This window comes from Equus quagga, chromosome 6, assembly GCF_021613505.1.
Source record: "Equus quagga isolate Etosha38 chromosome 6, UCLA_HA_Equagga_1.0, whole genome shotgun sequence".
NCBI lineage: Eukaryota > Metazoa > Chordata > Mammalia > Perissodactyla > Equidae > Equus > Equus quagga.
In genome coordinates, this window is record NC_060272.1 from 2,224,060 (window position 1) to 2,242,179 (window position 18,120).

An 18,120-nucleotide genomic window follows, 5' to 3' on the forward strand; every position below is an offset into this window, starting at 1 on the left:
AGACAGAGACGTGAATACGGAGAGGGAGACAGAGAGAGAGACAGAGATGTGAATACGGAGAGGGAGACAGAGATGTGAATACAGAGAGGGAGACAGAGAGAGAGAGAGGAGGGAGAAGGAGGATGATGAGGGCGGAAGGCGGCAGAGAGGAAGAGCCGGGCCCTGGGAGGGCTCTCTGAGGGACGCGGAGAAGCCGATGCTCAGCAGCTGCAAGCACGTCTCTGTGCACCTCGGGTCCGGCGCGGCCCCCACTCGGCTCCTCTGTCGGGGCCCTCCCATCTCCACGTGAATGTCCAGTTCCCCTGCAATGCACGAGCGCAGAGAGCCTGGGCTCCCGGGGCAGCGAGAAGACGGGCTGTGACACGAAGGACACGCAGGTCACCGCCCGCCCCTCTCCAGGACCGGCTATGGGACCCTGACACGGAAATCTGCAGAGCAGTACGTCCTGACACAGTCAGTTTAATTTTTTTAATATCAAAATTAGTATTTCTTTCCAAACTTCCCACTTGGACATCCTGACTTTAAGGTGCTCACCTGTGGAGCCCCAGGGCGCGTCATCCTCCCAAGGCCGGGACAGGCGCCCAGCTACGTGCATCCCAGTGCTGACAGAGCACCGCCAGTCGAGAGCCTGGGGTTGCACAGAACTCTCCTGTGAAAACTGACAAGCTGAATACGGAACTTACGTGGACACTGGAAAGACCACGGACACAGGAGGACAGCCTGACAGGAAGAGGCCGGCACAACACTGAGACGTCAGCGCAGGAGAGCGACCATCAACGAACTCACATCCCCTCATTCAGACTTTCCCTCTTTTTAGTAAGATTTCCCCTCAGACTCTAATTCTTATGGAGCTGCTTTCACTGCAGAGACTATAAATGTAAACACGTGTCTACACAGGTTACAGAGGCGACCTGGTGGTTAGCGCACACGACTGGACACCGCACGGGAAGGAGAGGTTACCTATGGACGTGAAGAACACAATCGCCAGGAAGTCTCGAATAGGCTCCACGTAAGCCATGATCTCCTCGGTGACCGCGTGGCCTTGGGAAGAGATGAGCGCTCCGGCCAGGAAGCAGCCCAGCTCCATGGAGACGTCCAACAGCTCTGTGACCTGGGAGGAGGGAAGGACCACACGTCACTCAGAGCCTCCAGTCACCACCACCTCCCGGCAGGTGGGGCTCCCACCCAAAGACAGCCTCCTGGACCTGGCAGAGCAAATACACATTTACACGTACACACGTACACACACGGGTGCTTATATGGCTCTTCATTCCCACAGTCGATCTGTTTTCATGCAGCCTCAAGAGTGTGTGTACAAAGCTCAGCAGGAGAGCTCACAGGGCTAATGCTGATGGGGGCACAGCAACTGTGCATGAAGCAAAAAGCACTATATGTGTTCCAAATGTTTCAACAATTATTGAAACAAAAAGACGAAGAACTGATCAGAAGCTCCCAGTGGACGACAATAAACCAGATGACAGAAAAAACACAGGTATCTTGGGAATCACCGTCAACATGAAGAAGATGAAAGCAGAGATCCCTAAGACAAGGACCTCTTTGTTCCCTTTGCTTTCCACATGCAGCTTCCGATAATACGGCCCCACGAGGTAAGTCTTTATGACAAGACATAAGAGAAAGACAGCAGCCAGCGAAAACAGAATCTGACCGATCAGAGCCAGGATTCGCAGCATTTCCATGACAATGCTAGGAAAGAAAAAAGAGACGTGTCAGTTCACGCCCAGAACATATTTCTACAAAACCCAATAAATGATCTTTCACTCTTTTTAACATGTTACAAAATCACACACATTTTTATTTTAAATAGTAAAACAAAATCTATCCATCACATTAATCTCAGAAGCTAAGTTATCGGAATCAAATACAGACACTGATTGTTTCACAATCTGTACTTTCGAGCAGATACGTTTTACAGGACGGAATGACTCGTGACTGACAGCATATACCTCTCGGTGGATGACAGATAGTGAACCCTTCACCGGGAACTAACCTGTCTGAAATTCTCTGTAAGGCAAAGGCCGCCCTGTGACAGCACGCTGCAGGCTCGCCGCTGGATGCATGACCAAAGACATCCAGCGACTTCCAGCACGGTGTTCCCTCCCCAAAGCCAGAGCTCTCAAGATTATGTCTGTGACGTAGGAACAGAGAAGGGACTCCACGCTGAGCTCTTATTAGAACATGCTCCTCACATCTCAGCCTCAAGACCCCCACAAGAAAGGTACTATGGCGTATTCATAGTATTGGCAATAGCAGTCATTTTTTTTAAGCTTAGCGCTCTCCATATTTAGGACACCACTCAGTCCAAAATTCTGGTTTAAAAGCTCTTGACGGAAGAATTCAGATCTGATTCCTAAGAGAAAATTCACCACTGCAGCCAGGCTTAAACGAGTAGCCTGGACACGACCCTCAAGCTGTGCCTGATCACTCAGGGAATTAGACAGGGCTGAAAGACGCCTCGCCCGTTAGTGACGAGAGAGAGGGTCTGCTGCCTGGGGGACAGGAGCGTGCTCGCTGCGACAGAAGCAGGAAGGCTGGTCCACTTGCACTTCCTGACGGTCCCTGCAGCCCAGCAGCAGACACTGTGCGAACCTCTCACCCCACACGTCAGCGCGTCAGGGCGCTCCGCACCAGGGTCACCCTGAACGGGCCCTGTGTCCAGCTCAGGGCACTCCTGCCCCAGGGGCGTCGGCTGTACAACTCCAGCAACCTCCTAACCGATCTCGCTCCCACTCCAGAGGCCAAACAGCAGGCCAACGTTCAAAGCACCCGGGACCCTGGGAGGAGCCCAGACTTCCTCAGCCTACTGCGCCTCCCATGCTCCTTCACCCACAAAGCAGCCTCTGCCCCCCGACAGGCCACACTCCCTCCAGCTGCCGGACCTGTGCGCTGGGCCCCCTTGGCTGGGTGCTCAGTCCCCACCCCAGGTTCTCCCACCTGGCTCAGCCGTGTCCTTCACGTTTCAGCCTCAAAGCCGACTACGCAGAGGCCTTGCCAATCTGAAGTGGCCATCAGTCCTTCGCCCACGGGTCACCTCGCTGTAGCTGCAGTTCTCCACTCAGCACTTATCTACACTAGACGTGGCCTTGTTGGCCACCCACTTATACTCACATTCATTCATTATCTTTCCCCGACAGCACGGGACTCCCAGACAGTGGGAGTCCTCCCCTGCACACAGCACGTCACGTGTTCTAGGTCTGTCCTGACTTATTTAGCTGATAAAGACATCGCAGCCACTTAAGCCTTGCGTTTCTCATGACAATCCTGACAGCAGCCCTATGCGATGCATGCTGTCACCATCCCACCTCACAGACGAGAAGCCCCCTGCTCCAGGTCCGTGCAGGTGCCTGGCTCCAGGAGGCTCCAGGCGCACTCTGGTCACGCCCCACCTCTCCGCAATCCCCACACCCAGGCCTGCTCTCAGGTCAGCCGCCCACTTGTCTAAACACACCACAACGAGGACAAAACAGTCCAACAGCTCAGAAAGGACAAAAAGCCAGAGTCACGTGCAGCTCCAGTGTCTCATTTCTCAAGTTTCCACTGGCTCGTGTCACTTGTATGCCACCAGACACATCCTGCTCCTCGTTTACATGACTGATGTGTATTAGAAGAGATATACCTTGCTTTATATACACGTATTTCCAGTCTCCATTCACCTTCTCATGTAGTTGAAATAATACTGTACGTAATTTTTAACAGCTTTATTGAGATATAATTCTCATTCCATACAAATCACCCATTTAAAGCATACAATTCAATGGTTTCTAGTGTATTCACAAAGTTGTGCAACCATCACCACAATCCACTTCAGAATATACCTCCCCCAAAAGAAACCCTTACCCATGAGCACTCACTCCCTATTCCTCTCCCCCAGCCCTGCAACCACAACCTGCTTTCCGTCTCTGTGGATTTGCCTGTTCTGGACATTTCACATAAATGGAATCATACACTACGTGGCCTTTTGTGTCTGGCTCCTTGCACTTAGTGCCATGTCTTCACGGTTCGTCCATGTTGTAGCCAATGCCCGGACTTCATCCGTTTTTCTGGCTGAATGATATTCCATTGTGTGGTCACAGCACATCTGACGTATCCATTCATTAGCTAATGGACATTTTAGTTGTTTCCATTTTTTAGCTATGATGAACAACATTGCCATGAACATTCATGCACAAGCTTTTCTTAGTGTGATAAAATTTATTACTTTAACCATTTCAAAGTGTGCAAGCACGACTCATTTTATTGTGCTTCACTTCACTGCACTTCACAGGTATGCATTTTCTCTTTTTGTAAGACCCTCCACCAGCAAAAAAGTTACAACCCGCTGAAGGCTCAGGTGACGGTCAGCATTTTTCAATTTGCTACCGCACACTTAACAGACTCAGTATCGTGCAAACGTTTATATGCAGTGGGAACCTGGAAACTTCGTGTGACTCGCTTGATCGCGCTATCTGCTCTAGGGCGGTGGCCTGGAGCCGAGCCCACGCCCTCCCCGAGGTATGCCTGTATAGTTCAGGGCATTAAGCACAACACAGGCTGTGCCAGCATCACACCCACCCATAGCTTCCTACGTGGACAGACGTTTCACTTCTCCTGGGTGAAGGCCTTGGTGTGGAATAGCTGAGTCATGCGGTAACTCTATGCTTAAACTTTTGAGGAATATTGCATATGAATTTGACTCTGCTTCTACAGTTTAACGTAACAGAGAACATTTGTTCCATGTCACTAAACTCTTGCTAACATGCTGCTTCCTGACTAAGGTGGAACATATCATTGAGATCAATACCTGTGCTGCATTAATTTTTCTAATTGGAAAATAGAGAAAAGCTTTAAAGTTTTCTGATGGAGACGTCTGTACCTGACAGGGAATCCGGTGAGATGAATGTGACATGTGCTTTACCAGGGCCCGCTTCCTGCTCACCGAGGAGACTCTGGCCTCTACGAGCAATAAATTGTCGTATGCTTCTGAAGTAGACTCGAATGATTTTCAGCTAAAGTCATAAATCCACCTCTTGCTGCCCAAATTTTCGTTCAGTTATTTATCTTGAAAATCCGTGGCCAGAAGGAGTACGAACTGGCTCTGATTTTGAGTTGTGTGTGACCAAAAGTGTTGCTTTTCTGATAGTTAAAAAAATTTGGATCAAAGGAAAATGACAATCAAAAGGACCCTCTCTCTAAACTAACTGTAAGAGTTACATACACAAGGAAGCGGGCTGCGTGCTCCACGGGACTCTCTCGCACGACTCTCACACACTCCTCCAGGCAGGTACGATTTCCACATGGGCCCATCTTACAGCTGAGCACACGGAAGCCCAGAGATGTTCAGTCAGCTGCCAGGGCTTGAAGGCTGGTAAACGACAGAGCTCCAAGGAGGCCTCGCCCCGGGGCCTGAGCCTGAACCTCTGGAAATCTCCGTGGAAAGAGAAGGAGCTATTGGCTCCTACTTGCCCTGTCAGGCTGAGCTCTCCGAGAGCAGAGATGAGACCTTAATCACTTTGGATTGCTGAAACTTAATATAACATCTGGCAAAAGGTAAATACTGAAAAATACAAAATACGTCCGCCCCACCTGTCTCCACAAGGCAGGTCTGTGACTCCACCTGGGCAGGAAGGATGGACACACACACACCAGCCCACAGGGCGCTGCTTGCTTAAAAAGAAGGATTAATAGGATCCAGAGACTCATAATATGTGAAATGTCCAGGGTACAATCGAAAATCACTCATCACACCAAGAATCGGGGAAAACCACAGCTTTAGTGAGAAAGACAGTCAACAGACCCCAACAGCAGGATGAATTGTCAGAATTCTCTGATGAAGACTTTAAGGCAGGCATCATGAAAATGATTCAACAGCAATTAAAAATTCTCTTGAAACAAATGAAAAAATAGAACATTTCAGCAAAGAAACAAGTTATAGCAAGAAGAACCAAATGGAAACTATATAACAATACAATAACCAATATGAAAACCTCGCTGGGTGGGCTAAATAGCAGAGTGGAGATGACAGCGGACAGAACCTGTGAACCTGAGGACGGACAGATGGAATCACCCAGGCTGAACGACAGAGAAAACAGACTGAAAAGGAAGAGTCTCGGAGACGCGTGGGACAAGAGAGCTGCCATCTGTACCCCTGGTTCCAGAGAGAGAGCAAATGGGCTGAAAACACGTTTGAGGAAATAATGGCGAAATTCCTAACTTAGGCCAGAGACACAAACCTACAGATTCAAAAAGCTGAGTGAGGGCCAAATAGGATAAACCCAAAGCGTGTTAGGGCCCGTATGTTTGCATCCCCCCAGATTCATACGTGGAGGCCCCAAGATGACGGTACCAGGACGTGAGGCCTTTGGGGGTGATGAGGATTAGGTGAGGTCATGAGGGTGGAGCCCCAGGACGGGATTAGTGCCCATGTAAGAAGAGACCAGAGAGCTCTGTGTGCTCTCTCCCTCCGCCACGTGAGGACACGCTGTCTGAAAGTGGACTCTCACCAGGAACCACATGGCCAGCACCTTGACCTTGACTTCCAGCCCCCGAACTTGAGAGCTAATTGTCTGTTTAAACAAGACCCAGTCTGCGGTATTCTGTCATGGCCACCGGAACTGACTAAGACACCAAGACACATAATTAAGTTTCCAAAAAGTAAAAACGAAGAGAAAATTTTGAAAGCAGCCAGAGAGAAACCACGCATCACTGGTGGAGAACAGGGTCAATCTCTCCTGAAGCCACTGGAGGCCAGAGAGAAGCCGCACAACGTTTCTCAAGTGTCAGAAGGAAAGAATGGGCAACGGCCACATCTACGTCCAGTCAAAGTGTCCTTCGGGCACAGAAGGGGGAGGAAACGTTCTCAGATGAGGGAAAGCTAAGAGAATTTGTCGCCAGTGGCAGACTAACCATAAAAGAATGACCAAAGAAAGTCCTCAAATAGAAAGGGAATTTTCATGGAAGAAATGCCGAACTTGAGAAAGAAAATAAGAACATCAGAAAGGGTCAAAGTAGTAAGTATAACAGACAATCTTTCTCATGAATTTTAAAAATCTTACTTGATTATTGAAGCAAAATTTATAAAACCATCTGAAGTTGTGCTCAACCTAAGTAGAGAAAATACAACAATTATATTTAAAAAGTGGGGAGAGGGAAGGGACCTAAATGGAAATCATGTTCTTCATTTAGAAGAAGCGAACGTGTATAGTAACACCTAGATTAGCCACTAAGAAACCCACACAAAGCAATAGATTCAAAAATGTTATAAATAAATCAAGACGGAATCCTTAAAAATACGCAGGTTACTAACAGGGAAGTAAGAAAAATGAAAAGGGGAAGAAGAAAGAGAGAAAACAGAAAGAAAACAAGTACAATGAGAGACTTAGTCCTAACATATCAATATTTACCTTGAACGTAAATGGTCTCACTACCCCAGTTAAAAGACAGAGGTTATCCGGTGCATCCAGTCCTTGTGAACCCACAACCCTTGGACCTGCCCTGGGGACCACTTACATCATGGAATTAGGACAAAGTGATGTTCCAAGCCATTGGCTGAACTAGAAGAAACAACTTTTACACGTTGAAATTCCACTTTATAAGTAGAAAGTGAAGGAAATAAAGGATCCCCCTAAAGATTAGAAAATAAAAAGACAGAGATTGGCTGAGTGGATTAAAACATCATCCAACAATATGTTGTCTACAAGAAACTCACTTCAAACACAACAGCATAAGTGGGTTGAAAGTAAAAGGACGGAAAAGATACACCATTGCGGATTTAATTAAAAAAAAAAGGCAAGAGTGACTATATACTAAATATCAGGTAAAGTTAATTTCAGAGCAAGGAAAATTACTAGAAACAAAAGGCGTATCACATAAGGGTAACCAAATCCACCGGGAAGACAAAACGATCCTAAGTGTGTGTCCGCCAAACCAAAGAGCCCAGAACACATGAAGGAAAGCTAACGGAGCTCAGAGGAGAAGCAGACACAGGCAGTTACCAGTGGGGAGGGCAATCCCACCTCCCTGACAATCGACAGACCTACAGCAAGAATAAGGAAGACCCAGCAACACAATGAGGGGACCGAGTCTAACAGACGCTCATAAAATACCCCACTCAACAACGCAGGACGCGCACTGTGTTTTTAAGTCGCTTTGGAGCATTTACCAGACCATATCTGGGGCCATGAGGCAACCTCAACAAACGTGAAAGAACGAAATCACACAAAGTGTTTGCTCTTCGACCACAGTGCAATCACACTAGAAACCCAGACAGACAGCAGGAAAACCCGCAAACACATGTCTCCACAATCCACAGGTCACAGAGGGGGTATCAAAAGAAACGTTTTATACTCATTGAACTGAATGAAAATAAAAATACAACATATCAAAATAAATGAGATGCAGCTAAGCTGTGAGGAAAATTTATAGCACTGAATACTTACAGCAGAAAAGAAGAAAGGCTTCAAATCAATAATCTAGGTTCACGCCACAAGAACCTAGAAAAAAAAAGAGGAAAATAAACCCAAAGCAAACAGAAGGAAAGAAATAATAAAGAAAAGGGTAGAAACCAATGAAATTGAAAACAGAAAAACAAAGAGACAAATCAATGAAACAAAGAGCTGGTTCTTTGAAAAGGTCAATAAAATCATCAAACCTCTGGAAAGATTGACAAAGAAAAAGAGAAAAGATGCAAGTTAGCAACACCAGGAACGACACGGGGGATATCACCACAGATCCTACAGACGTCAAAAGGATAATAAAGGAATCCTACAAACAAGCCTGCACACACAAAATCACTAGTGGAATAGAATGGACCGATTCCTCAAAAAACCAAACTACCACAACTCAACAATATGTAGTAGATAATTTGAATAGCCCTATAACTACTAGCAAATTGAATTCATAATTTAAGAAAAGTCCCAAAAAAGAAATCTCAAGACCCAGATGGTTTCACTGGAGAATCCTACCAAGCATTTAAGGAAGAATTAATAGCAATTTTATACAACGTTTTCCAGAAAACAGAAGAGGGAGGAAGACTTCTCAAATCATTTTATGAACCTAGTACTACCCTAAGGCCAAAACCAGACAAAGAGAGTACAAAAAAAGAAAACTACACATCAATCTCTCTCAAGAACTGAAACACAAAAATCTTCAACAAAATATCAGTGAATTGGACACAGCAATGTATAAGAAGAATTACACAGCATGGCCAAGTGGGATTTATTCTAGGTACGCAAGCTTGGTTGGACTTTCAAAAATCAATGTAATCTACCACGTAAATCAGCCAAAGAAGAAAAACCATACGAGCACATCAACAGGTGCAGAAAAAGCATTCAACAAAATCCAACATCCATTCATGATAAAAACTCTCAGTAAACTAGGAATAGAGGGGAAGTTCCCCAACTGCATGCAGAACAGGTACAAACCCCCCAGTAACAGCATACTTAGTGCCGCGGAACAAACGCTCTCTCTCCAGATCAGGAAGAAGGCAAGGGTGTCCACTCACCCCATCTCCTTCGAAAAGTGCTGGAAATTCTAGCCGGTGCGAGAGGCGAAAAAAAGAAATAAAAGGCATACAGGCTAGAAAGGAAGAAATAACGTAAACGAGACACATCTCAGTGTTTCAAAGTGGTTCCAGAAAAATTCTTGAAAAAGTCTACTAATTTTTGGCCCATCATATCATTACTATAAGAGATGAAACACATGTAGCCTCTGGAAATATTTCACCACAATATTTATATGCATTTAGTACATTTGCTCAAAATAAACTGAAGCTTACGGTCCTAACCCACATGCATTTGCCTTTAACTTTTACAGGGCTCCCTGTATTTTCCAAGTGTGTTCACTTTCTGGCTGGTGTTCTTGTAACATATTGTACAGGCAGCACCACCTCCAGCTTTCTGGGTGAATCTACTTTTCCCATTTGGCTTCTCTCTCCATACAAGTGGAAACACGCGTAGCTTAGGCTTTGGGATTATTTTATTGGGAAAAAGGAAAGAAGGATCAGGGGAAATGGTAACGAGGATGACACGGACAATAACCACAACAATCGCTCACACACACCCCCCATCACTGTGTTCCAGGCAGTGTTCTAAGCACGTTCACACCTTAACTCATTTAATCTTAACTACTCGATTAGGTGAGTACTGATACTACCTGAAGAGTGAGGTGAAGCACCTCGCCCGAGACCAGAGGACCAGAGTTTGAGCTGAGCACTGTTACTCCGTCTGTGCTCCCACGCCCGTGCTGTACAAGCTCTGAACGTCTCTTTGGGAAAAGGTATTAAACAGTATTTTCATAAATAAGCCACTTGAAAGGAGGAAAACAAACCGTGCGACAAGCTGCCACAAGCGCTCACCTGGAGGACGTGCTGGCTCCCGCCTGGATCAGCGTGGGCATGACGGCTACGAACAGCCCCAGCTGCACATCCTGCGTCACCAGCATCCCAAGCAGCACGGCACTGTAGTCAAGGTCGCCTGCTGGAGAAAACGGCTACTCAAGGCACGGTTACGGCCTTTCAAAGGGTCCAGAGTCAAGATACAGTCATCATGCATATTTCTAAAACATTTCCAATAATTTCGACACCTTAAATAAGAAGACAGACTTTAAACTCTCTTTGAGAGGAGACACTGAAACATTTTAAAGATTAAAAAACCTTTTGTAGAGAGAATCTCCAGAATATTTTATTTCCATTAGGTACGTGTTACTCATGTGATTACAGGGAAATGTCACTAGGAAAAGATGGCATTGCAAACAAGAACACGAAAGGCCTGGATAGTCATCCCAGTTTCACTGTGTCCCTAGGCGCAGGAAGTGGCCTCCTCCCGCCTCGGTCTCCCCCAAGCCATTCCAGAGAGAGCCGGCCCCACCCCTTCTGCCGCACCCGCTGGCCGGGAGTGGCTGCAGGGTCACTTTCCCTCCGCCCCCATCGCCCCCACGCCGCAGGTCCCTTCCCTTTGAGACAAACGCAGATGGGGGAGAGGAACGCCGGCTCGTTAGACGGACAGAGCAGGGGGGCAGGAACAGCACCAGCTGAAGGCACCACACGAGTCCTCAGGACAGAAGACAGGAAGTCGATCGAGTCTTCAAGAATGCAACGCTTCACACAGGCCTGCTATGCTTCCATTTTCAACCAACAGTTCTGGCTTGGGCCCTATTAAAGGTGCTTCTAAATGCTAAATAGTCATGTTCTCCCCTAAAGTAAGCTTTCTTTTCCTTTAAAAAAAGCTATTGGTAGTAACAGATATTTAAAGACCCATGTGACAGAGTAATCTTATATAAAAGCAGCAGAAAACCAAACCAAACGAAATCAAAACCCTCGTTACCAACAAAAGTCTAACTTGATTACAAGTCAGGCAACCCTTTCAGGAGGCTTGTTTCACTTACTGTACAAAGTTGCATTTCTGGTAAATAAACTGTCTTGGCCAAGAATTTTAAAACCCTCCAAATGGACAACCATGCGAGGGGTGGGGGCTGGAGCGCCGTCTCCTGGAGGGCTCTGTGACTCAACAGAGTGGAGAACAATGCCCTCACAACCACCGCTGGCTGTGGGGACGCTTCAGACGTCTGATTTTCAGCATACCCCTTGGTGGGTTCACGACGACCGGGACTGTCGACCTTGGGAAACGTCGAGGCCCCCAGCTCGCGGGTTCTCGGCGGGCCCCTCCTCCCACGAGACCACTGTGCTCATGGCAGCACCCAGGACTGCGCCTCGTCCCGTCTCGACGTACAGCAGACGGGGAATGTCGCCTCACGCCGCACTCGTGAGAAACAGCATTGAAGGCACTCTGCACATGTTGTGACAATTCTGTTTTCTCCCTTTGCACCTGAGGACAGTCAACTGTCCTAATTCAGGGGACAAACAATTATCCACCTCTGCCCACAGGCACCCCAGAGCAGAGCCAGGGGTCCCCAATGCGGGCCCTCGTCTGCGTGGGGCGAGTCCACGAGGCTGGAGGAGGACCGACGCTCCAGCATGACAAGCGCAGAATGGGAGCAGCGCCAGCAGGACAGGTGGCAACGACCGTCCGCAGTGAAGTGCAAGACTTCAGACACCACTTCACCACTTCTGGCATCTTTGTCTGTCTGCGTTTTGCTTATCACGACCACAAGTTTTTCTTAAAGATTGGCACCTGAGCTAACATCTGTTGCCAATCTTCCTTTTTTTTTTCCTTCCTCTCCCCCAAGCCCCCCAGTACGTAGTTGTATATTCTAGTTGTGAGTGTCTCTGGTTGTGCCATGTGGGACACCGCCTCAATGTGGCCTGACGAGTGGTGCCATGTCCGCGCCCAGGATCTGAACTGGAGAGACCCTGGGCCGCTAAAGCGGAGCGCGCAGACTTAACCACTCGGCCACAGGGCCGGCCCCTACTACAAGTATTTTAATTTTCTCCTGTTTTCCATCCCTTTATTAAACACGGTAAATGTATAGGAAACAAAGAAGATAACAAACACCCACTGCTGGATTTTGCTAAATCTTAAAATTTTGACAGATTTGCTTCAGAGTTTTGAAGAGAAGCAGGTGCTGCTTTGGATCCTCAGCACCGGGCAGACCCCACTCTCAGGCCCCGTTCCTCCTCTCCACCTTGTCTTTAACGTTAACATGCCCTTGGGTGTTTTCCACTTTAATATGGTGACATCTCTGTGTTTGAGCACAACACTGAGTTCACTGTTTTGTAAATTTAAACAGTATATAATCAATATTTCTGCAACTTGCTTTTTTTTTGCTCACCATTATGTCTAAAAAATCACCCATGTGGAAGCACAAAGATTTTTATGCTATTATCATGATTCGCTTTTAAAGCTGCTACAGAATACACCACAATTTGCCCATTCCCCAGGGGATGGTCACTTGGGTCTTCAGTTCCTCCTCTGCTATAGACACGCTGCGTGGAACGTTCGATACGTCTCCTGAGACATCCCCCACTGCTGTGTCTTCATGAGAAGAGATCTCCCCGGCCTCTCCTGGCCTCCACTGCTGGCCTCGTGTCCAAGCCTGCTCACTCTCCCAGGGGGACGAGGGGGCTGCATCGGCCTGGGGGTGCTCCTCCTTCCTGGAAAGCAGTGGCCCACGTGAGGTCACAGGCGAGGCCTCTTGCAGGCCCCCAGGGGAAGCCCCTGCATGTTCGCCCTGCATGGGCCGGTGGCCAGTCTCATCGTGGGCTTGGGTATCTGACACCCACTGCTGCCTCTTCCACGCCACCTCTCATCACAACAAGCCGCTACTGCAACCTCCAGCCACTTCACCCTTGTTCACCGGCCCACGGGCTCTGAGCACAGGCATGGAAGGTGGAGTCATTTATTGGACCCCTTTGAGGGTTTGGGCCCCAATATTTATGTACTGGCTGGACAACTTGTGAAGCAGGAGAATCTTGGCAACAACCAACAACAAAACCTACAGTGAAAAGTGAGGAGCAGCATCCTTGGCCCGTCTGCCCGCGCTCCGCGCACAGGTCTGCGAGGACACAGCTCCGTGGTTTCAAGCCTTATGCCAGCTCACAAGGCAAAGGGCACCCAGTGATCTTCCCTGTGTTTCCCCAAAGCCGGCGAGGGACTGGGCCCTGGTGTCCACAGTTACTCGGGTTTCCTCTCCTCACTACCCGTTAGGACGTTTTCCAGTTGGGTTTCCTTTTGTCTGGGTTTATTGAAGTTACTGATGCGTTCTAAATGTTACTCCCTTGCAAGTTTTACTTACCTAGCAAATGGTTCCAGTCTGTGGCTTACAAAAAGTACCTTTTTAACACAAGTTACAAGGTTTAATGTGCTCGAACTTATCGACATTTTCCCTTTTGGATGCTGCGTTGTGCATTTTAAGAAGTTCTCTCTACCCCACGGTCACGAGGGCTTTCCCATCTTTCCTCCACCAGCTCCGAAGTTCTGCTCTTCACATTTTGGTGTTTCACCCTCGTAGCAACGAGTTTGCGTCCAGTTCAAGGCAGGGCTCTAATTTTATTTTCTTCCACGTGGATAACTAATTCTCGTTCCCCGCCAGCCCACTTTCTCCCACTCCTCTGTAGCATCCGCTGTCCACCCTGCCCCACTGCCCCATCTCTGCGGGTGCAGGACCACGCCGCCCCGAGGACGGCAGCATTACAACACGTCCCGCTGTCTGGAGGGGAAGCGCCTCACTTCAAAATTAATATTGGCCATTTTTGGCCTCTGTTTTTAAATAAACTTTAGGATTAGTTTGGCAAGTTTCATGAAAAACTCTTCCAGACTTTTAATTGGGATAGCTGTGAGCTTACAAATTTGGAGAGAAACATCTTTTTGTGTTAAGTCTTTTCATGGGCTCTCTCTTCAATAACATTTTGTAATTTTATCCTCAAAGGTGTCACATCTGTTCAGAGATTTATTTCTGAGTATCTAGAATCTCTTGTGGCTATTATAAATTGAAGGTTTTTTCCCCAAATTCCATTTTCTAACTGTGCTGCTGGTATATTCCATTTCTGACGTGTACGTTTAACTATAAACTTTCCTGTCAAAGTCCCAGTCCTTCAGTACGTCTACTCCCTCCCAAACGTGCAGCCCGTTAGACGACTCCGTCTTCTTGCAGTCTGTTTTAGCTTGGCCTTTTAAGAAAATGCAAAAAGCTCCTTTCCTAACAGTCCACAGTTAATTAAGTTTACAACTTCAGGAGATCCCTTTCCGCACTCCCTCGTTCTCACCTCCACGCTCCCCCTCAGCTGGTTTCTCCCCACTCGCCCATCCTGTGCTGGCGCTGTGGTGCAGGACTGGACGGGTGGGCAACGCTCTGAAGGCTGCGTATGTCTGAGGGTGCCATGCCACGTCCCACTCTTCAGTAACGGTTTGCTGGACACGTGCCTTCTCGACCCCGGCATGTACACGCCTGCACTGCCGTGTGGCGCCCAGCGCTGCTGAGGAGACATGTGCCGTTCCTTTCTGGGTCACCTGTCCTCTCTGACAGGTGTCAAGACTTTCCTTCGTCCTTGAGGCTCTGCTGGTGTCCCGGGACACATCTAGAGTGACTTTATTTTCCTTTTTCCTGCTCAGGTTTGGAGATGTACGTTCAATCTAAGGGCTCACGTCTTCCTCCAATTCTGAAAAACGACCAGGCGTGTTCTCCGCTCTCCTCTCCCAGGACTCGTGTCGTATGCTCACTGAGCATCTGCCGTGCTCTCCATGCCTCAAACGCTCTTCTCGCTCTTCTGTCTGTATGGTGCTCTGTCTCTGTCTCACCTAACCAAACAGACACAGTTCCTTGTCCATGCGTGAGCTTCCAGACATGCCTGTTGCCAAGTCTTCATCAGACTTTGCATAAACAGGGAGAATCCCTCTGCCAACATTGGGGTCCACCAGCTGTCTGTTCTAGCTGCCATTTCCTCTCGCACGCTGGATCCCGGGGGCCAGTTTGTTAGCGGTTGTTTACATTTTCCTACTTCGGCACTGGCACCCCTCACCTCCTTCCATCCTTGGGCCTTATGAGGGGTGGCCCTAAGCACCAGGCCGCAGGGAAGCTGGGACCTCCACGGACTAGGCAGTGCCAGCCAGTCCAGACGCCAGTGGGAGGCTGTGCCACAGCCCCTGGCCCGCAGGTCAGCACAAGGCACCAGACCTTTCAGTTTCTCAACCTCCTCTAGGCAGCTGGAAGCCCCCGGCATTGAGAGGAGCGCGCTCTGTGTGTGGGCGTCCATGGGCCCAGGAGCCTGCAGCCCCGGCCGGCTCTGCTCACGGCAAGTCGGTCTTCCTAGAGAGGCGGCCCGGCCGCTCTGGTGTTCCTTCCACGTTCTCTTCATCACCGTGCGTTGGCACAAAGTGTGTATAAGTGTGAAGTTACTCTGACATTTTAACCCTGCTTTTTGCTGACTTCCACAAAGTAAAAGCAAAACAGTGAAAGTTACCACAATGAACAAACATGATGCAAAAAATGGCAACGCTGTCGAGGTTTAGCTGTGTACGAAGACGGAGCCCCTGCGTACAGCACAGAATTTTGGTCAAGGCTGTCCGCACCGCACACAACAACGACTTAGCAGTGTGACGTTTCACACACGTAGATGGATCCAACGCCCAAGCGTGAGAGGTGAAAATGCCCTGAATTACCACAGCACTCCATATATTTTATGGAGAAACAGTGTCAGAAGGATGTGAGTCCCAGCACTGCCAGAACTAAACCGTGAGACGGCACGGCCCCCGTTTCTGTCTCAGGCTGCGTGTAACAGAACTGGTTGACAGCAGTGCAGGCAAAACCACATTTCATTATCCTACGTCGCCAGAATTCTAGAGGTGGCAGTTCCTGGTCTGGTGCAGCAATTAATCTCTTAAACCCACCAATTCCACAGGACACTTTTCCATGTAGAGTCGTTTCTTTGAAACGTGGTCCTCAAACTATCCTAAACTGACGAGCACATAAAAGGCATTTTTCTTACTCCAGGGGAGGTCTGGAGAAGCCAAGGTGAGAGGGGCGTCAGCTCCCACGGGAAGGCAGGCACGGCACCCTGGTTTAGGGGCCCTGAGGAGGGGAACAGGCCTTTGGGTGCATTCGAGTGGATCACACACATAATATCTGAGCACGTACTTACAACACGTCACCACCTACCTTCTTTTTCGCCCCGGGCACTGCCCGAGAGGAATCTGGACACTAAGGGTGTGCTCGACAAGGACAGGCAGGTAGAAATAAAGACGCTCTGAGTGGGTCTGATCTGGAACAGGTGTCCCCACAGCAAGCCAAATGCAATCATCAGCAGCGTCATGTAACACGGTCCTTGTAAGGAAATCTTCCACACCTGCAAGAGGACAACGGATACGCGTCAGCGACAGCGGCATCTGCTGACCAGTGCCCTGCAGCGCACCCAGTCTGGCACGGGGCAGGCCGGAGCCTCCCAGGAAGCAGCTCTGCCATGGATATGGCTGCACGACCCCACAGCCGTCATCTCAGCACAGGAAAGACGGCGGACACTGAGTCCGGCTGCCGAGTGCCCGGCGCTGCTACAGGGCTGAACATGCACACGTCTGTCTGTGCGCAACTGTGATCACGATTTAATCCTCACAACATGTCTCGGAGAGAGCTGTCACCGTTGCCCCATTTCTGGGAGCACTCTGAGGCCCACAGAGGTGGGCAGATGGCATGGCGGGGGTCCTACGGAGTCAGCATAAGGACACGAGCCAGCAGCGTGGCGTGATGATCAGATACTGACCAGCGCCCCGACATGCGAGATTCGATGTAAATGCAGGAGAGATCAGATCTGACCCTAACCCGCTGCGTTTCCAATCCAGCTGAAGAGGCAAGATGACAAAAACCATGATCTTTACACAAGCACGAACATCACGTATCAACAGAAGAGAGGAACCCGAAACCCATCCTGCCCCACCTGAGAGCGCTTGTCGCTTTCCTCTCCTCCCATCAAAGCCGATGCCTCACCGGGGCCCTCTCCACGCGGGAGTCGTGGCAGATGCTGTCAGCAGAGGCTGTGGGTGGGGCACGAGGTCAGGGGCAAACCTCGGCCCCCACTGGCTGGGCCCCGGCTGCGTCTCACACTCACTCCCTCGCCTCTGGGGCTCGGGGCTGTGAGCTCCCGCTCCCCTGCCCTGGTTCTGGGTAAAAAGCAGTACGTTCTGCAGAATCAGACTTTCTGTGGGAGTCGGGGCAGCTGGGTGGCTCCTCCTTGTCTGGGCAGTGACTTCCCACTGCGGCCCAGCGAGCACGGCACCCTCGGCCCTTCTGACGGCCAGATCGAGCTGCCAGCCTGCCAGGCCCCGAGGAAACTCATTCAGGAAATGAGTTTCAGGAGCCCCCAACCCCCAGAGTTCCAGGTCAAAGAGCGGGGGACCCACAGAGGGAAGGGGACAGGGCACTCGGCCCTCGATGCAGAGCATGTTTGTCTTCTGCCGTGTGACTCCGGCCGACCCAGGCCCCTCCTTCCAGAAGGGGAGAGGTCAGCCCCCAAAGGCTGCTCCTCCAAAGTTCCAGCTTCACATCTCTCGTTCCCGCGTTTGGCAGTGACGAGAGGTACCACAAGCTAGCGTCTTCCTCGCCCGAGATGGCGGCCAGGGAGGGGTGGCGTGCCGGGGGACCCACACACCCAGCAGCGGCTTGAGGAGGTCAGGCGTGTGGCTTGAGGAGGCCGGGTGAGTGGGTTGAGGAGGCCGGGCGAGTGGGTTGAGGAGGCCAGGTGTG

General features: G+C 49.4%; 1 protein-coding gene across 4 annotated transcripts in view; it reads right to left on the reverse strand.

The window, feature by feature from the left end:
• The window catches only part of TMCO3 (transmembrane and coiled-coil domains 3), a 44,385-nt gene that overhangs the window by 8,367 nt on the left and 17,898 nt on the right, over positions 1-18,120 (reverse strand). For 3 of the 4 annotated variants that reach the window (XM_046664410.1, XM_046664406.1, XM_046664407.1), the window contains 4 exons: positions 16,543-16,729; positions 10,349-10,469; positions 1,509-1,704; positions 961-1,111 (listed from right to left, as the gene is read on the reverse strand). In XM_046664410.1, coding sequence (XP_046520366.1) covers positions 961-1,111; positions 1,509-1,704; positions 10,349-10,469; positions 16,543-16,729 — 655 coding nt within the window. The remainder of the gene's footprint in view (positions 1-960; positions 1,112-1,508; positions 1,705-10,348; positions 10,470-16,542; positions 16,730-18,120) is intronic. The other variant, XM_046664409.1, reaches the window with a different exon arrangement.